Genomic DNA, 20,699 nt, shown 5'->3' with positions numbered 1-20,699 from the left:
ACAGACATATTTATGATCGATTTCCTGTCGTAACTCTGTTTTTGCTTGAATACCTAGAGACAAAGATTCTACAGTTTCCTTTTCTTGCTTTATTCGCTGCCTGCAAAAATTTTCCTTATGTAACTAATTTATGTTTTTATAGGAGGAAAAGGAGGCATAGGAAGACTCAGTGCTTTCTTTACCTGGCCAGTTAGAATTACGACAGGGATTCGATCGTAAATATGTTTGTGAATCCGTGCCTTGACAGGACGGCGGGACTGCACTGATCGTGGCTGCGCAGTGTGGCCACATGGACGTGGTGCTGGAGCTGCTGCGGCGTGGTGCTGACCCTCATAGTGCCATGAAGGACAAAGCCACAGCCGTCTTCGTGGCCTCCCAGAACGGCCACACCAGCGTCGTGCGAACACTACTCAACGCTGGGGCAAAGGTAATAACACCCTTTTCACTATAACCAGGTGTAAAATTACCAGATTACTGAGCTATACCAAGAGAATAATAACTCGAATATGATGTTAGTCACGAAGAAGTGCTAGGTAAAGGATGCAGAATGGTAGTATTGTCTCGTTCTGCCACTGAGCAACAGAAAATCATCTACAAAAGGACAAAAATCTCCGCCAAGCTAAGGTGCACCCATTGTACTTAATATCTTACCATCATGCACTTTACCACATTTTTTTTTTTTTCAAATGAAGAACTTTGTAAGTATATGTGAAGGGTTAATGGAATTATGTTATTTTGCATCGGTTGCATTCATTCAAAAGCCATGCTTCGGGGATGCAGGAAAAGGATTTTCGCTCCCAAGATCACATTCTTACTTCCAGTGAGTTGAGAATAACGAGAAAGGGAAGTCGATCGCGCTTGAAAATTTAATCAAAGTATTACCAGTTTGTAAGAAATCAGGAGTAAGAGCAGTGGAAATTGGGCTGTTGATGAATACAGCCGAGTACAAAGGAAAGTAAACAGCAACATATCTTTTAGTCCATTCGTGGCTACTTGTTATCGGGAAGGCTATAACAAATGTGTTCTGTGAACTTAAGACAAGGATAGAAAAAGCAGAAAGTTTCCCCCCCTCCACCAACCCTTCAACCGAAACCGAGTGGATAGGGTAAAGAATAATAGGAGTCATGAAAGATGCGAAATAAGAAAGTCTATGGATGCCAGAATCAAAGAATGTGTGTTTAGACAGTATCGTCACGTGGAGAGAATGGGTGAGATTGAGTGGTGGAAAAGGTGTATCTGAGCGAGTTTAAAGGTGGGAGGGGATGTGGTAGGCCAAGAAGAAGGTGGATGGGCTTGATCATCGAGTGTTTGGGAGAGGTATGGACGGTGGTGATCCTAGGGAGGTGGCAGTGCATCGAGCTAGGTGGAAGAAGAGGGAAAAGAGAAAGGGAATGAAAGCATAATACGAAAGAGCATAGCCTATACAGTAATTATGGCGAGGGTGAGAGATGGTGACGACGAGGACAACCTTTGTTGCAGGACAAGGCATAAAACGGCCTCCCTGCCGTTGCATAGCAACCGTAGGATATCCACAAACTGTAAACCTTGCAAGCAAGTGTGTGTGTGTGTGTGTGTGTGTGTGTGTGTGTGTGTGTGTGTAGACTAACGAGCAGGCTGAAAGTGTGTTAAGTACAGTGAAGTGGTTGTGTTAAGCACGACTATCTTACCCCTCTAGACCACAAAGTCCTTCCAAAGCTAAAACAGTCATCAGATTACACGAATAAACTTTAAAATACGTCATCGTAGTGTGTGTGTGTGTGTGTGTGTGTGTGTGTGTGGAGGGATTGCTATTGTGTTTGTGTATTTTCCAGGCCAACGTGCGTCGTGTGGATGGTGCCAGCCCACTATGGATCGCTTCGCAGATGGGCCACCACGGGGTTGTGCGTCTACTGTTGAGCCACGGGGTTAACCCAGATGTGACTAGACATGTGAGCTGCAACACACGTACATATTCAAACACATACATACACACGCATAGATACACAGACAGATAGATAGGTAGATACTGTAGATACAACATACAAAAAATACATATACAGTACACACACACACACACACACACACACACACACACAAATATCAGCCTAATGTATAACTTCATTTTCATCACTCACTGTACATATTCTTACCATACTGTATTTCTGTGTTGCATTCTTAGAAAACATTTTAAGTCCTCAGAGATATATATAGATTTAGTTCTGTATCCATGATTTTAAATAACCATCCATATTCTGGTTGTATTTTAGCCAAATGTTTCAAGCTCTTTGTATCCAACATCCGTCTGATGAAAAGATTTAATGGAAATATATTGTCCAGTGTGCTTTTATTACAGGTAGTCCTTATTAAATGTCACTTTTTTAATGCTGTTTTCTGCTGTTAATTCATTGGTACCATAAATTACAGAAATATACCACTTAAAGTCAGATACCTATAAGGTGATATGCTACTTGTCCAGTTTACAGCACTGAATGTATGGAAGAAAATTATGATGTTTTGGAATACGTCCCTAATTACTAATGGGCACCACATGTTTGCCAAGAATTAATTATTGTGTCAAGGGAGTGATACTGATAATGCTGTATATTCCAGGATGGAGCGACACCACTCTTCAAGGCTGCTCACAAGGGTCATGTTGAGGTGGTTCATGAGTTGCTACCATATAAGCCTTGTCTGACACTCCTCAAGGTAAATATGTGTTCTCTGTATATGTGTTCTCTGTATGTGTGTGATATGTAGGAGGACTGTTGAGCCTTAGGGAATGGGCAGTTACCAGTAAGCCTATGCCCAGAGTCGGACACATTGAATAAAAGGCAGTTGTATTTAGCTTCAGGAAAAACTCTTATATTGTAGGCATTAATGAAGACTTCGGTAGTCTCATTAAAACAAGTCACATATACTTGATAAAATCATCTGGTGACAGCAAGAATAATGTGCAGTATAAAATATGTCATTGTAGGGAAAGGATTATGGTAAATTTATAATGCATTTGTATGACATTGAGTTTTCTTATAATATTACAGTGACCTTAAATTTCTAATCTCAGTTACTTACAAATTTTGTAGTTCAAAACCTGTTCTTCCACCAGTATCTTCCATTCATTCTGAAGCTCATAATAGTCCCCACTTCCTGACCTACCTACGCACCTTCATTATCATCCTAGCTGCTGTCACCGAGAACCAGCCTTCCATCAACTCTAGGTGACTGACACAGGAAACATCCAACATCCAGGCATCCCCACAGACTGTGGCATGCAGCCATCAGTTTGCAGTCCTGGTTGCTGTTTGTATGTCGGGGTGAACACAGACTAAGGGTAAAGAGACCTTGCTCAAGGATCCCATGGGTAACTCTTGATTCAAAACCAGGACCTTTCATTTACAGACAGAGTACACTTTCAGTTTCACTTGTCACCCTCCATCCTCATCTTTCCAGCCTTATACTCTTTAATTTTTTTCAGCCTTTATTCAACCCCAGCCCCCACCCCTACCTATTTTATAACTTCCCCCATCATAGTTACTTACCTCAGATTCAAACTCCTTACCCCTCCCCCTGCTCATCAAACTGTAACTTTCCTCCAACAGCATCCATTATATAAACCCAACTTCCATCCCATTCTGCCTTTATAATTTCATCTTTAATTAAGGATTCCTGCAGTCATCATCTTATTGATTCAGTAGTTCCAACACAAATCTGCAGGAACTTGTATATACTGTACAGTATATCCTGGTTTATCCCCACTATAACTGTATTCCCTTCAGACCCATTATCTCAATAACTAAAACCTCCCCATACTGCAGTTATCTTTAACTATACCATTTTTACTCTAACTTGGTCTAAATTACCATCTCTTCATCTTGTTTCCAGAGCTGTAGCAAAAGATATCTTGCATTATGGGTATGGGATACAATGGGAGCTGGAGATGCAAAATGTAATTTACGCGAGACTTTTCTGTCAGTTAGTGAAACATAGCTACATCAATTCTAGGTTCAGACCCATCAAATAGCTCGTTAGTTTGAAGATGAAGCAAAAAGGGACAATCCTTATGTCTTTGATCTTTTCCAGAATATCAAAAACATTTCCATACAAGTGATATTGGAAACTGAAGAAAACAGGCAAATCAGTTTGATAGGTATCAGTGGAACTTTGGTAGGCCATGTATCCATCATGTACTGTGGACCTGATAGCAAAGGAAGGTGAACTCTGGTGAGGACTTAATGTACTTAGTATTAGCAGCAGTACAGTTCAGCCTTCTTATAAGATATTGCATATATAAAACATGCACATTTGATACCAGTTTTCTCACCTTTGATTATAACAGTAATTAAATCACTTTGCATCATTTCAGAATGGTGAATCTGCACTCCATGCTGCGGCGTTGTATGGACACCTGCGAGTTCTGAAGGCATTAGTTCAAGCAGGTGCTGACCCCAGCCTTAAGAATGATCAAGGCCTGACTCCAGTGCAGATTGCAGGACAGGCACGGCATTATGAGGCTGTTCATTTATTGAAGGAGGCTTTGGCCAAAAGGAGGGAGGTTGGGCAGGTCGTAAAAACATCCCCTGGGCCACGATCACCCCGCCTTGTGGGTAGTGTGTCAGGCAGTGTGGGTAGTGCTGGCAGTAGTCGTGGCTCCTCAAGAAACAGCTCATTAGGTACCATTGTGGAAACAAGTCCAGTTCTCCCACGCTCAGCCAGTTCACCTAATAATTCTCGGCCAGCCCAGTATGTATCCTGTGAACTGAGCAACATAGTGGATGGTGGGGCACGTCCTCGAGCTAATCTAGCCACTGGGTCTTGTACCTCTGTTGGGGGCCGCACTCCCTCCTCTTCTAACCCCTCCCCCTCCCCAAGTATATCCAGCGAACCCCCTCAGTCTATGATTGTGGCCCTGCAGAAAGCTCCACGCCATGCCTCGCACACGGATGTGAGCAGTGTCAAGAATATATTCCGCAGAACCCTTGCTTCCTTCAGACGTTCTAGTATAGTCAAAAGAAATGACAAACCACCCGAACCTTGACGGCTTTCTTTGTGCTTCTTCTTTATTGTTTTTGTACATTTTGTTTCATCTCTGGCTTTACAGAAATTGCAGTACAAATGCCTGATAAGTCACTGGTGATATTAGGTTAAAAATACTGTAAAAAAAAAAAAAGACCTATTTCACTATCACTCACCTACTTGAGATCCATGCAGGAGATATAGTACGAGGAAGAAATTCCATAAATATCTTTAAGTTGATGCAGTTTGATTGACAATATCTATGCAAGGTGATTTATACTTGGCTTGATTATGAGCATCATCCTTTTATTGTGTTGCTTTACATTACAGTGATTTAAGGATTTGTATGTGAAGTATCAGCCATGTTAGTCCTAAGACTGTGTTGGGCCCTCCAGTATATGGTGTTAGGAATGTAAGACACTGCTATGTTTAGACAAAACCATGTGCAGCATCATTGGCATGTTTTAGCAAATGCTGGGATCAACAGGTGCAGTGAATATGTAACTTAGGCTATGGTTAATCAGAGTAGATGAAGAAAGGTGAACAAAATTTAACACAAGTTTGATAAGATTACTGTAACTCTAGCAACTCAAAATGAATTTTGTGCTGTGAGAGCTTTGATTTGAAAATGTTCTGTGCTGTTTGTTTTTTGATACCTGTACTGGTAATTAAGTACAGTACTGAGAATTCTTAATGTGAGTTTCATAAAACTCAAGTGCAATATCTGGACCTCAAAAAACTGGTATAATAGCTATTGTTTATAATATCAGGCAGAATCTGAAGATGAAGTTAGTGTTGTATGTAAATTTATGTTCAACCCAAAAGTAGTAAAAATTTTGCATTATGCATATGAGCAGTAACTATGACTATTTTTTTATTTTAATAGAAAATATACTTCTTATCAGACAGAACAGTAAGTGACAAAATATGCTGTTCCTTTTTTTAAGTTCAAGTAAGTTAAAAGAGAGTTGCACAGAATACAGAAGAATTCATTATAGCAATCTACTATACTGTGTTGTGTTGAGGGATTTTGTATTTTCTGGAAGTTTTCTTCATGATGAAGATGCACAAGGCTCTCTCATCTTGAGTGTATGGTTCAAAGTAATTGATGGATAGGCAGATTTGCTTAGGTTCGTGTTATATGACAATCAGAATATTTCCTTGAATGCCAGGGAAGACAGTGAAAGGAACCTAATTAATTGTCCAGTATAGCAGTAGGAAAAACCAAGTTGTCTTTTATGCTGACTGCATATTGTTAGGATGGTACAGTTTTTAATAGGTTACTTAACTGCTCTTGGTTGGTAATTGATGTAGTGTTATACTTTAATGCTGTCATATTGGCTTGAAGGTGATACCATCCACATTACAGTGTTTGTTCTAAAGAATTCAAGGCCTTTTTTTTCTGAATTTATTGTATAATATTTCTGATCACCGTCCATTTATGTAGACAGTTTTAAATTAGATTTGAAATAGGTATTTAAGGTACATTATCCATTTTAAATTCTTAGGACACTGCTGAATGAATGTAGTAAAGGTATTGACATTGAAAGAGTACATTTTCTGTATTGAGCTAGACTAGAAATTTTGGTAATACAGGTAATGTACAGGTATGTAAATATTGTTAATCTTGTGTAGCATCATAATGCATATCATTAGATATGTATGAAGTTTTGCTGGCCCACTATTGGGTACACACAAAGGGAAGCACAATGTTATGGCTTCCTCATGATGGTCTGGCCCTTTCCAGAAGCTTGTTGTTGTTGTGGCCCCAATCTCATCTGATTGTGAGCCTGATGGACTGCAAGTCGAAGCTGCCCTTCTGCTGTTCGCTGTCCTCCTTCCAAGGATTAGGGAGGGGGCTGAGGGATGTTGGTATAATTGGGCAGTGGAGCTCTCCAGCACTACTGCTGGGTACACACTGAAGGGAAGCCCAGTTATATGGGGTTCTCATCATTGCCAGGTCCTTTTCAGGAGCTTGTGTAACAAGTGCAGGAATGTGAAAGCAACTACCACCCCTTCAATCCAATGACATACTTTATATTCTTGCTACTTTCAGATGATTATATTCAGCATTGGGAGAGAAAACAGATTGTGAAAAGGTTAATAGAGACTGTTTCTAAGACCATTACTACAAGTGGTCTCTCCAAACCTAAGTACTTTCCAACCTAGTCATTACAAATGGTCTCTCAGAAGCTGGATTAAATTGTCAGAAAGTGGTAAGAATAAATTTTAAAAATTATGCCACCAGAATGAAGGAGTTAACCCACTCCTTTGGCAGGAAAGTGAGGACATAATAAGATCGTGTTTTTTATTGAAATTGTTTACTAACTGATACATTGTACTGTATGATATTTTTACGGTAAGCTGAAGCCACGCATTGCATTAGGCTTATGCTGCCACCCTATCCTTAGCAGCCATAGCACAAGTAAATCTCTAATTTCCCCCCCCCTCCAAAAAAAAAGAAAAAGGTGGTTCTCACAGTTTCAAAGAAAAATAATTTCCTATCAGAACATTTACCATTTAACCAGTAAGTGCCTATTTAATTTTTCTTTGAATTTCAGTGTTTTTACTGTATATTGATGGTGAACATTTTAGGACAATAACACAACCCTTCCATTTAATACTATACTTCATGGGCATGTATCTCAAATATTTGCTCACTCAGGTGATAGCATTCCAATCTGGTTATTCAGTATTTGTAGACCTTATATTGAATCAGGGCTAAGAAAATACTATTTTCTCAATTTATAAAACAGTCCATATATCAGTTTGAAAAACGATGCAGCTTTTAATATTAAATTACAACACTGCTACTCATAGTGATACAGGAGGATGAGGTTACAATTCTCTCTCTCTCTGTGGCACCAAAGTGCTAAGAGAAGTTGAGTAATATTTCTGTATACTTAAGTTCTTAGGATTTTTTGTGAGAAAAATTCTATTGGAACTTTATGTAGTTAACATTTTTTTTTTTTTTTTCTGTTGAGAAAGCATGTAGTTTGAAATACAGGTGTGTCAAGTCATGCTACCATCTGCTGAATGCTGTAAGTATGAAAATTTAGTTAAATATCATACATATCCTGCACAGAAGAACTTTTTCTTGTGTATGCCATGGTCATCATTAATCCCTTTAGTCCAGTGATGTATTTTCGGCTTCATTATTACTACCACCAGATGATCTTATTCAGTTTAGGAAGGACCTCAGGCAGTAAAGGAGGCACCAAAGACTATACAGTATCTAACTATTCTGAGACTGTTTCCTAAGCTACACAACATTGTCTGGTAGGATAAAAAATAAGGTACTAATGATGTCTTCAGGCTGAACAGGTTAACCCTTTTGCTCCAGTTATGTATTTTTCATTTTATTCTTGGTACCTCCAGATGATTTTATTCCATTACTGTAAGCTCTCTTTGCAGTAGAGATTACAGTAATGGAACTTGTTTTTATTCCCATAATTACCATTTGTCTCTCTCAGGCTTAAGAGAATTGCCTGGCAGTAGCAAGAATATTATAGAAAATACATCATGGGGTTGAAGGGCTTTATAGCATATTGTGATGTGTCCTGGAAGAGGAGTGGATTGCACCATCACGGCACTGTTACACTGTAGTCATTGTAGTTTACTGTGTAGGATGTTGAGAGTTATAATCAATGTACAGTGTAGCTAGGTACTGGAATATTAATGTTATGAGCTCAGGTTGCTGATATGAGAATGCTAATACAAGGTTAGGCAAGCACATACCTTGAATTCTAAACTGGTAAGATGTGTTTAGGTCTTGCAAAAGTCATCATAGCACAGGAATGAGATTTTTAAAATGTTTGTTGCAATGTAAATTTGTTTGGACTGCATATGACATGGTTGAGTCTCAGAATATGGTTGAAGTGGTATTAAGGAAAAAAAATAAGATGTCTGACTATTGGTGCTTGTTTTATATTTTCTTAATTTTTATGTATTAATATTAATACGTATATATTTTATAATTCGTAGTCTGGCAGTGTGATTTTTAAAACTAAGAACTGTGTATCCTTAGCAGTCAACTTACTTATCTTTGAAAATCTTGGTTATGGGTATTTGCTTCAAATTTAGTCATGTTTCTCCATTCATGCTGGTACTTCAATGCACAAGTAATTTTTTAAGGTCTATAACACTTGGTGTGAGTATATTTCACCTGTATCAGGTACAGTACTCTATTGTATAAAATGTTGTGGAAACACCAATGCCTCTGTCTGTGGTGTGGAGGCTTCAGGTTTCTGTATGGTTATGTAATTTCCATACAGCACTGATATGTAATGTATAGGGTTTATATTCACAAAAAAATGTATAATCAGCTCCCTCTTGTAACTGATTTGTTTCTGCAGGAAGGAGAAGAAGAGTAAAGAATCTGCTCTTGTCAAGTGTTCTTTCTGCAAAAACAAATCTCAGTTATGAGAAGAATGTTATCATATTTATTACTGTTTTTCCGGGAAGAACAAAGAAAGAGCAAACACTTCCCACATCTTGCTATTTTCACAATTAAAAACAGACTTATGAGAGGGAGTTGACTGTAAATTTCTTGGTGTATCTGGATCCATCACTGTACCACCCACCATGGTGCACTGTGTCCAATATGTGCATTTTTCTCTATCACAGCTTAAATGATTTATTTGCATATGTATATACAGTACAGTCCAGAGTATAATGTAATTACAAGCACATTATTTCAGGCATAATGAAAATGCAACATTAAATGATACAACATAACAACCATGTACTGTATAGTGACTTCTGAAATGAAGCAAGCTTCATAAGAGTTAAGTACTGTACCGTAGTTACCAGTACATGTGTCTTATATAAGTAACAGCTATGGTTACTCACTATGCAACCCTTGCTTCTCTCTGCTACTAGAGTGACCACTTTGACATTATATCCACATGTTTAGCTGGTCAGGAATAATTGTCATATGTATTATCCATCCAGATACCATTCTGTAGCATTCATGAACTCAAGCATACTTCTGTTTTGAATTACTGTAGAACACCATGAATGCCTGTAATATATTTCATGGCCATTGTCACAAAGTTGATTGCAAATTATACATTACGTGATGAGACAGGTGGTGAGAGGTGCACGAATTATATTTTCAAGTATGACCGAAATGCCTTGACAGGTTAACTTTTTGTGACAAATACCAGATAACGTAATGCTCTTACCAGAGATCTAGGTACTGTAGGTTTTTTCATCCCCTGAATACTCTTCACTGCTTGAGAACAGTGTACCAGAGATACATAATAAACATCACCTTTCGATAATACAGCATATGGTTATTAATGTGTTCCTGTACTAAACTTACACCATTCATATTGCTGGCCAGGTTGTGAGGAGTTCAGATGGCACAATATACATTTGGCCCTGTTTAACCTATTCAATCTTGACTTTTTTTTTTTTTTTTTTTTTTTTTTTTTTTTTTTTTAATACTGCCTCCAGATGATTTTTCATAGATTTAGAAAGGCATTTCAAACTGAAGCAATCAGATGTACGTACCTGTTTTCAACCCCTTTGGTGTGAGAGGATTTTCCTAAATTAAGCAAGATCATATAGGTGATAGAAAGAATTAAATGTAAAAATGCATCATAGTGAAGGATTTAATTAGCTCTTTGTGCTTACTTATTATTGGTCTGTAGTTGCTGTAGCAACAGATCTTTAGAGATCATTATGATATCATTTTTAGTTTGCATCTCCATGGTTCTTCCCTGCTCCCCATCTTAAAATATGTCCCCAGTTGACAGAATTGGTAATTGTTACCAGACTGTGCTGAAGAGTTGACCACTACTGCATTTTCCTGCTGTTGAATGGATGTATTAATCTAAGACTCACATTTTTTTTTATTCAGTGGAAGTAGTCAGCAGTAAAAAAAATAAGGCATCTCAGAAGAGGGTGTATTCTAAGAGGACTGGTGCTGGATGGATTTTGTTGAGGACAGCATATTCTTTTTTGAGGGTAGTAAATTATCTCTGGAACAGTAATTTCCAAACTGAAGCCATGGCTCCCCAGGGGGCCATAGTGTATACTGTATATCATGAGGGAGCTGTGGGGTAATTTTAGGTACCTGGATTATCTGGTGACAAAGCTTTATAATCAATGTCATGATGTAAGATCGGTGAAACAATCTTTTTTTCTGTCAGCCATTTCATGTGGAGCATGCCTTAGAGGTAATGCAAGATGAATAATACAGTGTTGCATTTGCTGAACTGAAGAGGTTAACAGGGAAAGAGATAATGGGGGACTGTTTTCAAGCGAGTTGCTTCATGCAGTATTATATTTTGTTCCAGCAAGTAAGATGCTTTATTGGCAGTCAGCATTAGGCAGCATGTCCCCACTGGTAATCAGTTGCAGTAAACTTTTACAGTCATGGGTTTTTAAAGAAAGTTTTACTATTCTGTAGCAGGATTCAGCTCTCAAACTTTCCAAGAAGCATCTAGCAAAGCTGTGCACTGGGCTATGTTTAGTGCTAAAAGATATATTCAGCATTACTTTGTTCAACATTGACATATTTTAAGGCAAGCTATCCCTACTTGGTAATTTGAAAACATCCCATGATGTTTTTATAGGATAATATTTCAAGATTTACATAAGTGGTATTTACTTATTAATTTCAGTAGACCATGACCCAGTTTTGACTAGAATCACACAGCCTGTTTTATAGTAGACTGTATATTATTCTGGACTCCTGTATAGCAGGCAAATGGAAATACAAAAGACCACATTGTGCCCCAATGCCACTGCTGTGCTTGACCACAAAATGAAGTGCATTTTTTATGGCAAACTTTCCGTACTTTTTTTTTATGATTCACATATTTGTTATCTGAGCAGGTAGCATCACATGCAATGCTGGGGCACAATGCTAACAAAATACAGATTCCGAAAGGATTATTGAAGAGTCAGGGGGCATATAAGGAGGGGATGTGACCGTAAAAAAAAGTCCTTCCCTACAGTATAGCTGTTGTAGGATTCAATCTAGCCTTGTACCTTCCCTCGAGAAGAGTTTTTGGATTTGCAAGGTAAAACTTCCATCTAGTATGAATTTGGGGCCAAGATTTTGGACTCAGTCTGTATGTGTCACAGAAGGGTTTGGGTGCCTGCAGCTGGTGAAATGAGCCACCTTCTTTGGTCATGCAACATCCTCCAGACAACTGTTACATATCATCAGCTATGTTCTAAGCTGATGTGAAAATTGCTTCCTCGTAGCAAAGTACTGTACAGTATGTGTCGTCTGAAGTGGGTCAGACGTGCTGTTAACTTGATTACCTGGTGATTTAGCTGTGTGTGTGTGTGTGCGCATGTGCGTGCGTGTGTGTGTGCGCATGTGCGTGCGTGTGTGTGTGTGCTTTGTTGTATTAGTCTGGGCCATGCAGATATGAGGTGCTGATGTTTTAGTGAATATTTATGTGAATTAATGTGGCGAGTTGAAAGACAGGACCTGAGTTTCTGGGACATTAAAAAAAAAAAAAAAGGTTTCTTTTACCCCATTCAGAAACAACAGACAAACCAAAAGTCAGTTGTGCCAAGACCTCATCTATATGGCTGTTGAAGTGACTGCTGTAATGGACGATGTGAGATACTGGTGGAAAGTGAAGGATGGAGTCATGAACAGCTCAGAAGTTCATTGATGAATAATAGAAAGAGAACCGGTGAGAGGAGAGAACCATAGTGCTAGTTTTGGAAGAACAATAGTGCACATTAGAGGCATCATATTCAATGACGAGTGGGAAACATATATTACAAGTGAAATAATTATAAACCGACACTCCCTGAGGCAGTTAGATGGGTGTAATGGCTGTCATGGCCTGGAACCGGTGTAACAGCTGGTCTGGGGATGTAAGGCAGCGTGGAAACAACTTGTCACAGTCACCCCCATCACTCCCATGCTCCAGCGCCACGCGGTATGGCTGTAGCTTCTCCTCCTTGCCTGTCAGTGATCCCCCCTTTGTCTTCTCGGGCGGAGCACTGTTTACAAAGACCGATCAGACTTATGTAAATTTATTTGTGTAAATATTTCCATAGTTCATTCACTTTAACTTTGCAGAGATATCTGTCCTTTTGTAGCTTCTTTCACTTTGCTTGATAGCAAAGCTATATACTATTTTCCATAGCGCTTGGAACAACTGAGCCAGGCATTAAAGGTCGAGAGATGACAGTTTCAAGCTAAGTTAAAGTGAACATATTACGGTAATGAATCTGAGTAACAGAATCCACAAAATGTTTCACTGAAAGTATTTCACCATCACAAAGGACACTGGTGGAGTATAAGCACTGACCTGATGATTGCGTGTAGGATCATGGCGTGACCTGTCAGCGTGGAGGGAGGCATGGAACCGATGGCACAGGTCAGCTGAAGGACACAGCCTGACGTGTCCTGTTCCAGCGCCATCTGAAACAACCACTCCACCCTTGGATCCAACTCGTTCTCTGGTTCTACTTGACGCCGACGCCGAAAGTAGTATGGTCTGACGTAGTAGCCCTGCACGGTGTTGCTGAAGGACGAGGGCAACACGGGGAGGTATTACAGACCGTTTAATTCCCTGTCTGTTTGCCTGTCCTTTCAATACATATCTATCCATCTATCCTATCTATCTGTATGTCTTCCCATCTGTCTATTTATCTGTCTGACTATCTATACATAACAATCCATCTATTCTATCTGTCTGTCGTGTCTGTTAGTCAGTCAGTATGTCTGTCTTCTGTTTATCTCTCTCTCTGTCTCCCTGTCTGTACGCTATATGTATCAGACTAACTGTCTCTGTCATTTGGTTTTGCACTATGTGTTGGATCAACTGAAAGTAGCACTATATCAAGTGAATGGATAGTGGATGCCCCCTCTTACCTGTGTCGAATAACTCAAAAGCGATTTTTTTTTTTTTATGCGTCACAATTAGGCTACTCAAGACTGAGATTAATGACTGGGTAAAATAAATGAGTTAGAATGTGGCGCTCATTTTTTCACTAAACTGCTGTTATTTCATCACCACAGCCATCTGGCCAGAGAAGTGCATAGTATAGTCTTCTAAAGCTGAATCTAGTCTAAAAAGTTATATTTAAAAAAAAAAATTGATACAGGTGAACCAAAACTGGCTTCAAGCTTGACAGTGATGTGATGTCACCAAATGAGCGCATAAATCGGGCATGAATAGTTGATAACAATAACAGTTCACGTCTGAGAAGAAAAGGAACTGTGAAAATGTAGACGTGTTAATGATAAACTCAGTCACCGTGCACTTTATTGTTCTTCATCTAAATTTTTACGTGGGGTAAACTTACGGAACAGAAATAAGGTCACTTATTAGACAAAATATGCCATGACATTGGTTAATCAGCGTTGCAAAATAGCCTAAAATTATTGGTACATATACTGGATGCTGCAGACTGGCCATTCGCTACTCGAACAGTGCATTGGGAATTATAGAACAGAAAGAAAGCAATCGAAGCGTAAAGGGAAGTATTTGGCAAGAATATGTGAGCGCAGCCTGGCTTGGAGAAAGGTGAGTGATATCTATAAAGTTACTATTACACACACTGGTGACGGAACTGACGATTATGTCACCCTGGTACCAGTATTGTCATGGGTGACCGTATTTATAAACTCTCCAAAGATTAAGCCGTGTATATGAGTTCATGTTGTTAGAATTACGATCCCTGATACTGCTCGTGCGGCAAGACGTGTCTAAAAAATCAGCAGAGGCATAAAACACGAAACAGACTATATATCATGTAGAAAAAAAAGTTCTGCAGCTTAAACCACATGTGTAAAAACATGCGGTATGTTTACAGAAGTTACATATGGCTGGTGTGAGTAGTTTAGGTATTGTATGGACGGTGTAAGTACTGCGTGACATACTAGCGATAAGGGTACTGCTCTCTGATGGCACTTTGGCGTCCTGCGTGGTATGCTAGGCCGGTGATGAGGAGTCCGGCACCCAGGGTGAAGAGTGCGTTGTTATTGACTCGTACTCCCAGTCCCTGAGGTCCCCCCGACGCCACACCTGCCACCACACCCACCACCCACACACGCACCAGGTAAGAGGCCATTCGCATCCTTGGCTGGCAAGAAGATAAAGAAAAAAGGGCTCAGATTAGGGTGGTATATTGGTTAACACATCCAGACTGCAACCAGAACTCGAGGTTAGACTAGTGGCGTGGCAGATTCTTTCCCAACCATTGCAGTAAGGACATAAATGAGCAACAGTTAATTTATTGTCTGTCTTATGAAGCTGGTACAGTCGAGATGTATTAAATGCCTTCTTTCTTCTATGTTTAGGCCTATCAGTTAAAGCAGATGATCAACATTTGCCGAGTCCCAGTCTTTCTCTAGAACACGATCCCCAAGTTCCCCAACCCAAATCTCCAGTTGGGATGCTGGGTGAACAGAAAATAAGGAGAATCAAGGAGAATAAACAGCGAAGATTTGACGGAGTTAAGGTAAAGATACAATTTTCTTTCAGGATGAGAGAGAGAGAGAGAGAGAGACAGAGAGAGAGAGAGAGAGAGAGAGAGGATAGTGAAGTGTAATATGCAGAATTAACCGCTAAAGAACAGGTGTTTCGACCCAAAGAGATAACAAGAGTCATGACGGAGGTTCGTTTCCGTTTTGGCATTCGTGGAACAGCAAGCAGTGGAACGGCTTTGCTTCGGCACCTGCGTTTTGTGAGTTCCTATGATTAATTTCCGTTTTTATAACCTTTTCATGGTGCATGCAGTACATCTTTCTTTTTCTCTGTCGAATTTCAGTGTGCGTTGACCCCTTGAACGAGAGGATGTCTTTTGTACTTGATGTTTTCTGTCTTCAGGCGATTCTTTTCAGCTTATTTTTTTTTCTTTCTTTTTCGAATGGGAGGGTCTTGGTGTAGCCGTCTTTAATACCTTCTGTGGGTGCTCTCCAAAGCTGAATAAAATCGTCTGGAAGTAGCAAGACTAATTAAATGTATGTTTGGAGAGGATGAGAATCCCACCCTCACTTTGCTTGTGCAAAAGGAGGTAAATTACTATCATTCTTCTCATCCTTAATTCCTTCAATGTGACGATGTAGTTTTAATTTCACTCCTGTCACTGCATCCCTATTACTTTGCCGAAAATTGCCACCTCTCCATCTTCAGTGTGGAACAGATTAGAATATTATGCTAATCACAAAGAAGCGCTATGGAAAGGATGTAGAGCCGTTGCATTATCTCTCTGCCACTGAGCTACGTATCATAACTGCAATAGAATGAAAATCTGCTTCAAGTGAAAACAGTGTACGTGAATTTTCCTCATCAAAGGCGAGACCAGAGATAGAGATTTCAGTTCTAAATATCACTGGTGAATAAAATAGTTAAGTAGTAGCAAGAATATGGCAAGAGACGTCATAATACTGAAGAAGTATGAGAATCATTTACTCCTAGGAAAGTTTGTGTGAGAGGAGCATGTGGTGGCTGCTGGTGGTTGTGTAAGACCTGTACACACACACACACGACCATCTAGTGATCCTGACCGACCCGGTGAATTACACACACACACACACACACACACACACACACACACACACACACACTTCACATAAACACAATCGTTAGGCTATATACTGCACAAACACTATACACCATACCAAATCACACTATAACACATTATAAAACGCGCACGCACGCACGTACGCGCGCGCGCGCGCACACACACACACACACACACACACACACACACACACACACACACACACACACAGAAGTACAATACAGACGCAAATGGTTGGCCTCTACATCACACAAAGATAATTACAACCATAACAGAAGCCACTGTAAGAGAGATATGTAGTGTAACGGGGGACCTTGAGACTGTTTGTCGATGTGTACAGTCGCCGACAATTTTACCGTTCCATTTTTTTAAGTCTAGGAATTATGAAACTTTTACGTAATAATCCGAAAAGATGGCATGATCTCCTACGGTGGCATCACTCATTACGGAGGCTATTGTTCACTTAATCGTTACTTGGGCTCATGTCAAGTGTACATCGTAAGTTAAGAGTCGATGTTTCATGGTTAGTAGTAGTAGTAGTAGCAGTGGTAGTAGTAGCAGCAGCACTTGTTATAGTAGTAGTAGTAGTACTAGTAGTAGCAGTAGCAGTTACAACCCCAGGGTCATCTCGACGTTAACTAGGTGGACTGCAGGCTGTAGTTGATCTGCAGTCCACCATCCTCCTTTGGGGGAATAGGGAGGGAGTTAAGGGATCTTTACATGACCGTGTAGCGGAGCCACCCAGTTATGGTACTGCCAGCCCAATATAACTTTACAATTTTTGTCCTAATTTGGCCTAAAATTGTCAACTCCCCATCATGAATACTAAGTTGTAACAAATGAAAAACAGAACGTGATGCTCGTCACAAACAAGTGCTACGGGAAGGATGTAGAGCGGTAACGTTCTGCCTCAGAGTTACGTGAAAATAAGCTGGAAAAGGAAAAGCATTCTGGGCTATGTTAGAGTAAGATCTGCGTAACTAACCAATATAAAATGAGGGTGTAGGCGTACGGTTTGGTTTTCGGCCGTTGTTCTCGTCGGTTGAGGAAGCTCCCTAACACCTTTTCCGAAGCGACTCATCTTACTTATTACACCTTACTCTCCTCTTCTGTGTTATATAAATCCTTCTAGTATCGCCATACGCTGCCCAACGATGTTAACCATCCATATCAGGGAATAAATCGCTAAGGAAGAGGTGCTAGGGAGCTTCCTTACCCGACAAGAATACGAGCCTTCCTTTCACTCCGGCCATCAGGAAACCCGTGTCTCAACCGTGTTATCGCCTCCTTAATATTATTTGCACACTGACAATGCAACTTTCTCTAGGGAAGCGACGCATCCTTCACGTAACCGGTAGAAAAAATGTCCGTGATAAACAACGATAGTACGATAGCTAGTTATTATTATTATTATTATTATTGCCACTGTTTCACATCAGTAACACACAGAAGGATATCACGTCGTATGCAGAATAAGTAGCTGAGGAAGAGGTGTTACTAAATATCCTAAGCATTTATGTCCGCAGGTCCCTATCTGTACTGCTGAGTGAGCATAGATAAAGGGAAACAAACTGAACCCACCAGTCCGACCGGCTCGAGAGGTAGCTATTGACGTCAGATGGGAAGTCATTAATATTGCCCTCCATACAATACCCAGGGTCGGTATTTATAAACTCTCTTAAGCTTCACTCCCTCATGGTCGGGACAACTCAACCTATTCCACTTAAAAACATTCTTATATTCGGCTGAGGGCCCGTATTCTCGTTATTTCAGGAAGCTCCCCAACATCTATTCCAAAGCGATTCATTTCTCTTATGACACCATACTGTCTTATTCTGTGTTACATAAATCCTTCCTATATCGTCATACTCCGCAGTGATAACGTACAGAATTATAATAGCCAGCCATATCCAAAAGTAAATCGCTAAGGAAGAGCTAGTGCCGGGCAGCGCGTGGATGATAATGATGATGCGGAGTTGCAGCTATAACTTCCCTTTCCCCACTCCCAACCCCCGCCTGTTTCCTCATCTCCCGGTGTGTTGTGGAGGCGGTGGTGCTGTGTGGCGTGACGGGGCTGTGACGTAACCCGGTGCCACAAAGGTCTGCTCTGTCATTTCTCTTACGTAAGTGACGCGGGAAGGGAAGCTCTCAAATCACCGTAATTATCCCGGTGGTTTGTCAGGCTCAAGTGATGATCTAATTGTTGTTGTTGTGGCCCTTCGGTCAACTACACGTGAACCCGGTAGACTGCAGGCTGAAACTGTCTTTATCCTACAGTCCATCATCGTCTTTTAGGGGGACAGGGAGCTGAGAGAGGTTTGTAAAATCGAAGTTTGGTTACATCTGTGCCACCATGTAATGGCTTCCCTGTTCAACACCCGTTTTTATGTCTAAATACACACACAAGTCGCACCTCTTCCGCTTTTTCACTGCTGGAGGTGGGAATTTAAATATTTATCATAGTTTCTGGCTTTACTGCACCATTAAATACTGCTAAAACTAGTAAGAGTTCTGGTGAAGGTGTTGGTGATGCAAGGCGAACACCACATCAGTCTGTGCTTGGCTACCCACCCTCACCACACCACCGCCTGTGACACCTCTCACGCATCATCACTCGTGGCTTATATTCCACATGGCTTTGATTCCGTAACAGCTCTTCCTGAGCGATTTATGCTGCGCATTTTAGTTCAGTATCCTGTTTTATGCTGTTGATGTCATTATATTACATGCCAGTATAATATATTCTATTATATATAACAATTGACACCATTATACTATCCTTTGAATGAGGAGGGTTTGATTCGTGACCTTAAATTCTTGACTTCGATGTCGTATTTTTTTTTTCATTTATTTCTGCCTCATTCGGTCGATTTAATTCAGCTTAGGCAGAAAAAATTAGGTTGTAATAAAGTTACTACTGTATACATGATTTTTATTTATTTATTTATTTTCTATCTATCTATCTATCTATTGCCAGACGCCTCAATCCCGTTTGGGGTGGCCACAAACAAATCGCCTCCAAGTCGCCCTGTCCCCCGCCATTTCACTCCCCTGCTCCCAACTCACACCCCCCTCTCTCATATACCTCTCCACCCCATCTCTCCATCTCATCCTCGGCCTCCCCCTCCCTCTTTCCCCCTCCACCTCACTCACATACACTCTCTTCGTCAGTCTTTCACCCTCCATCCTCTCCACATTTTCTGTTTACAAAATCACCCAAAATAGCCATCCACCCAGCCATCGCCAAGTCCTTTACACAGAGGGTACTGTCCCGATATTTAAGGCAAGGATGGCCAGGCTACCCAATCCCGATATTAAAGGCATGGAAGGCCAGACTACCCAATCCCGACGTTTAAGGCAAGGATGGCCAGACTACCCAACCCCGATATTTAAGGCAAGGATGGCCAGGCTACCCAATCCAGATATTAAAGGCAAGGAAGGCCAGGCTACCCAATCCCGATATTAAAGGCAAGGATGGCCAGTCTCTCGCCCATCAGTGTCATTATGTAAACAAGAAACCTCAACCAACCCTCGGACGCACCTTTCATACCAAATGGTTTCTTGGGTTACAGTAAACCATTTAGCCTGTCACTCGGTATAGAGTTACCTGAAACTAGCATCACATTGGGTGAGTGGATGGTAGGCGCCCCCCATACAAAAAGAAAAAGAAAAGAAGTAAAAGGAAAAAAGACGAACCCCCCAACCCCCCCAAAAAAAAGAAAAAAGTAAGAAAAAAGTTAGAAAAGGAAAGGAAAAATAAAAAGGAAGAGAAAGGGAAAAAACCCGATTCATGTGATTAAAGCTCAACAGGTACTCACACTTTGCTTTCCCCTTTGTCAGTGTACCTTACCTGAGTGTGGGAGCGCAGTGGGTTCTCGCGATGCCTGTGCCTCCGTATATATATATCACGGCTCCAGGAGAAAGTTGTGTGGCGTCCTTGAAACATGTGAGACTTCCAGAGCAATGCATCCTGCGCGTGGTGTGTGTGTGTGTGTGTTCTTACCTAATTGTTCTTACCTAACTGTATCTTTACAGGAATGAGTCAAGCTCGTACTGTACCATATTTATCGTACATATCCTTAAATTTGTGAATTGTTTTGGCACACACTATTTCATTCGGTAGTGCATTCCATTGATCAATTAATCTGTTTGGGAAACTGAATTTCCTTACGTCTTTATCCCCTCTCTTCTTA

The 20,699-nt window shown here is 40.5% G+C and overlaps 2 protein-coding genes across 2 annotated transcripts in view; one reads left to right on the top strand and one right to left on the bottom strand.

Annotated features, from left to right (window-relative positions):
• The window catches only part of LOC145409380 (uncharacterized), a 92,457-nt gene extending 86,596 nt beyond the window's left edge, over positions 1 to 5,861 (top strand). The window contains exons 5-8 of the mRNA XM_080279856.1: positions 248 to 427; positions 1,812 to 1,928; positions 2,590 to 2,685; positions 4,343 to 5,861. Coding sequence (XP_080135982.1) covers positions 248 to 427; positions 1,812 to 1,928; positions 2,590 to 2,685; positions 4,343 to 5,014 — 1,065 coding nt within the window. The 3' untranslated portion in view covers positions 5,015 to 5,861. The remainder of the gene's footprint in view (positions 1 to 247; positions 428 to 1,811; positions 1,929 to 2,589; positions 2,686 to 4,342) is intronic.
• Positions 5,862 to 12,785: 6,924 nt separating this feature from the next.
• Positions 12,786 to 15,057, bottom strand: LOC145409282 (uncharacterized). The gene is made up of 3 exons (XM_080279761.1): positions 14,876 to 15,057; positions 13,284 to 13,499; positions 12,786 to 12,972 (listed from the first exon to the last, which is right to left on the bottom strand). The coding sequence occupies exons 1-3, from the start codon at positions 15,055 to 15,057 to the stop codon at positions 12,786 to 12,788; spliced, it is 585 nt and encodes a 194-aa protein (XP_080135887.1).
• Positions 15,058 to 20,699: the final 5,642 nt, after the last annotated feature.

Source organism: Coenobita brevimanus, chromosome 80 (assembly GCF_032717465.1).
Source record: "Coenobita brevimanus isolate Jiangsu-jjx chromosome 80, ASM3271746v2, whole genome shotgun sequence".
Lineage (NCBI taxonomy): Eukaryota > Metazoa > Arthropoda > Malacostraca > Decapoda > Coenobitidae > Coenobita > Coenobita brevimanus.
Note: the sequence above shows the minus strand (reverse complement) of the source record. Positions and strands in the feature narration are given on the sequence as shown.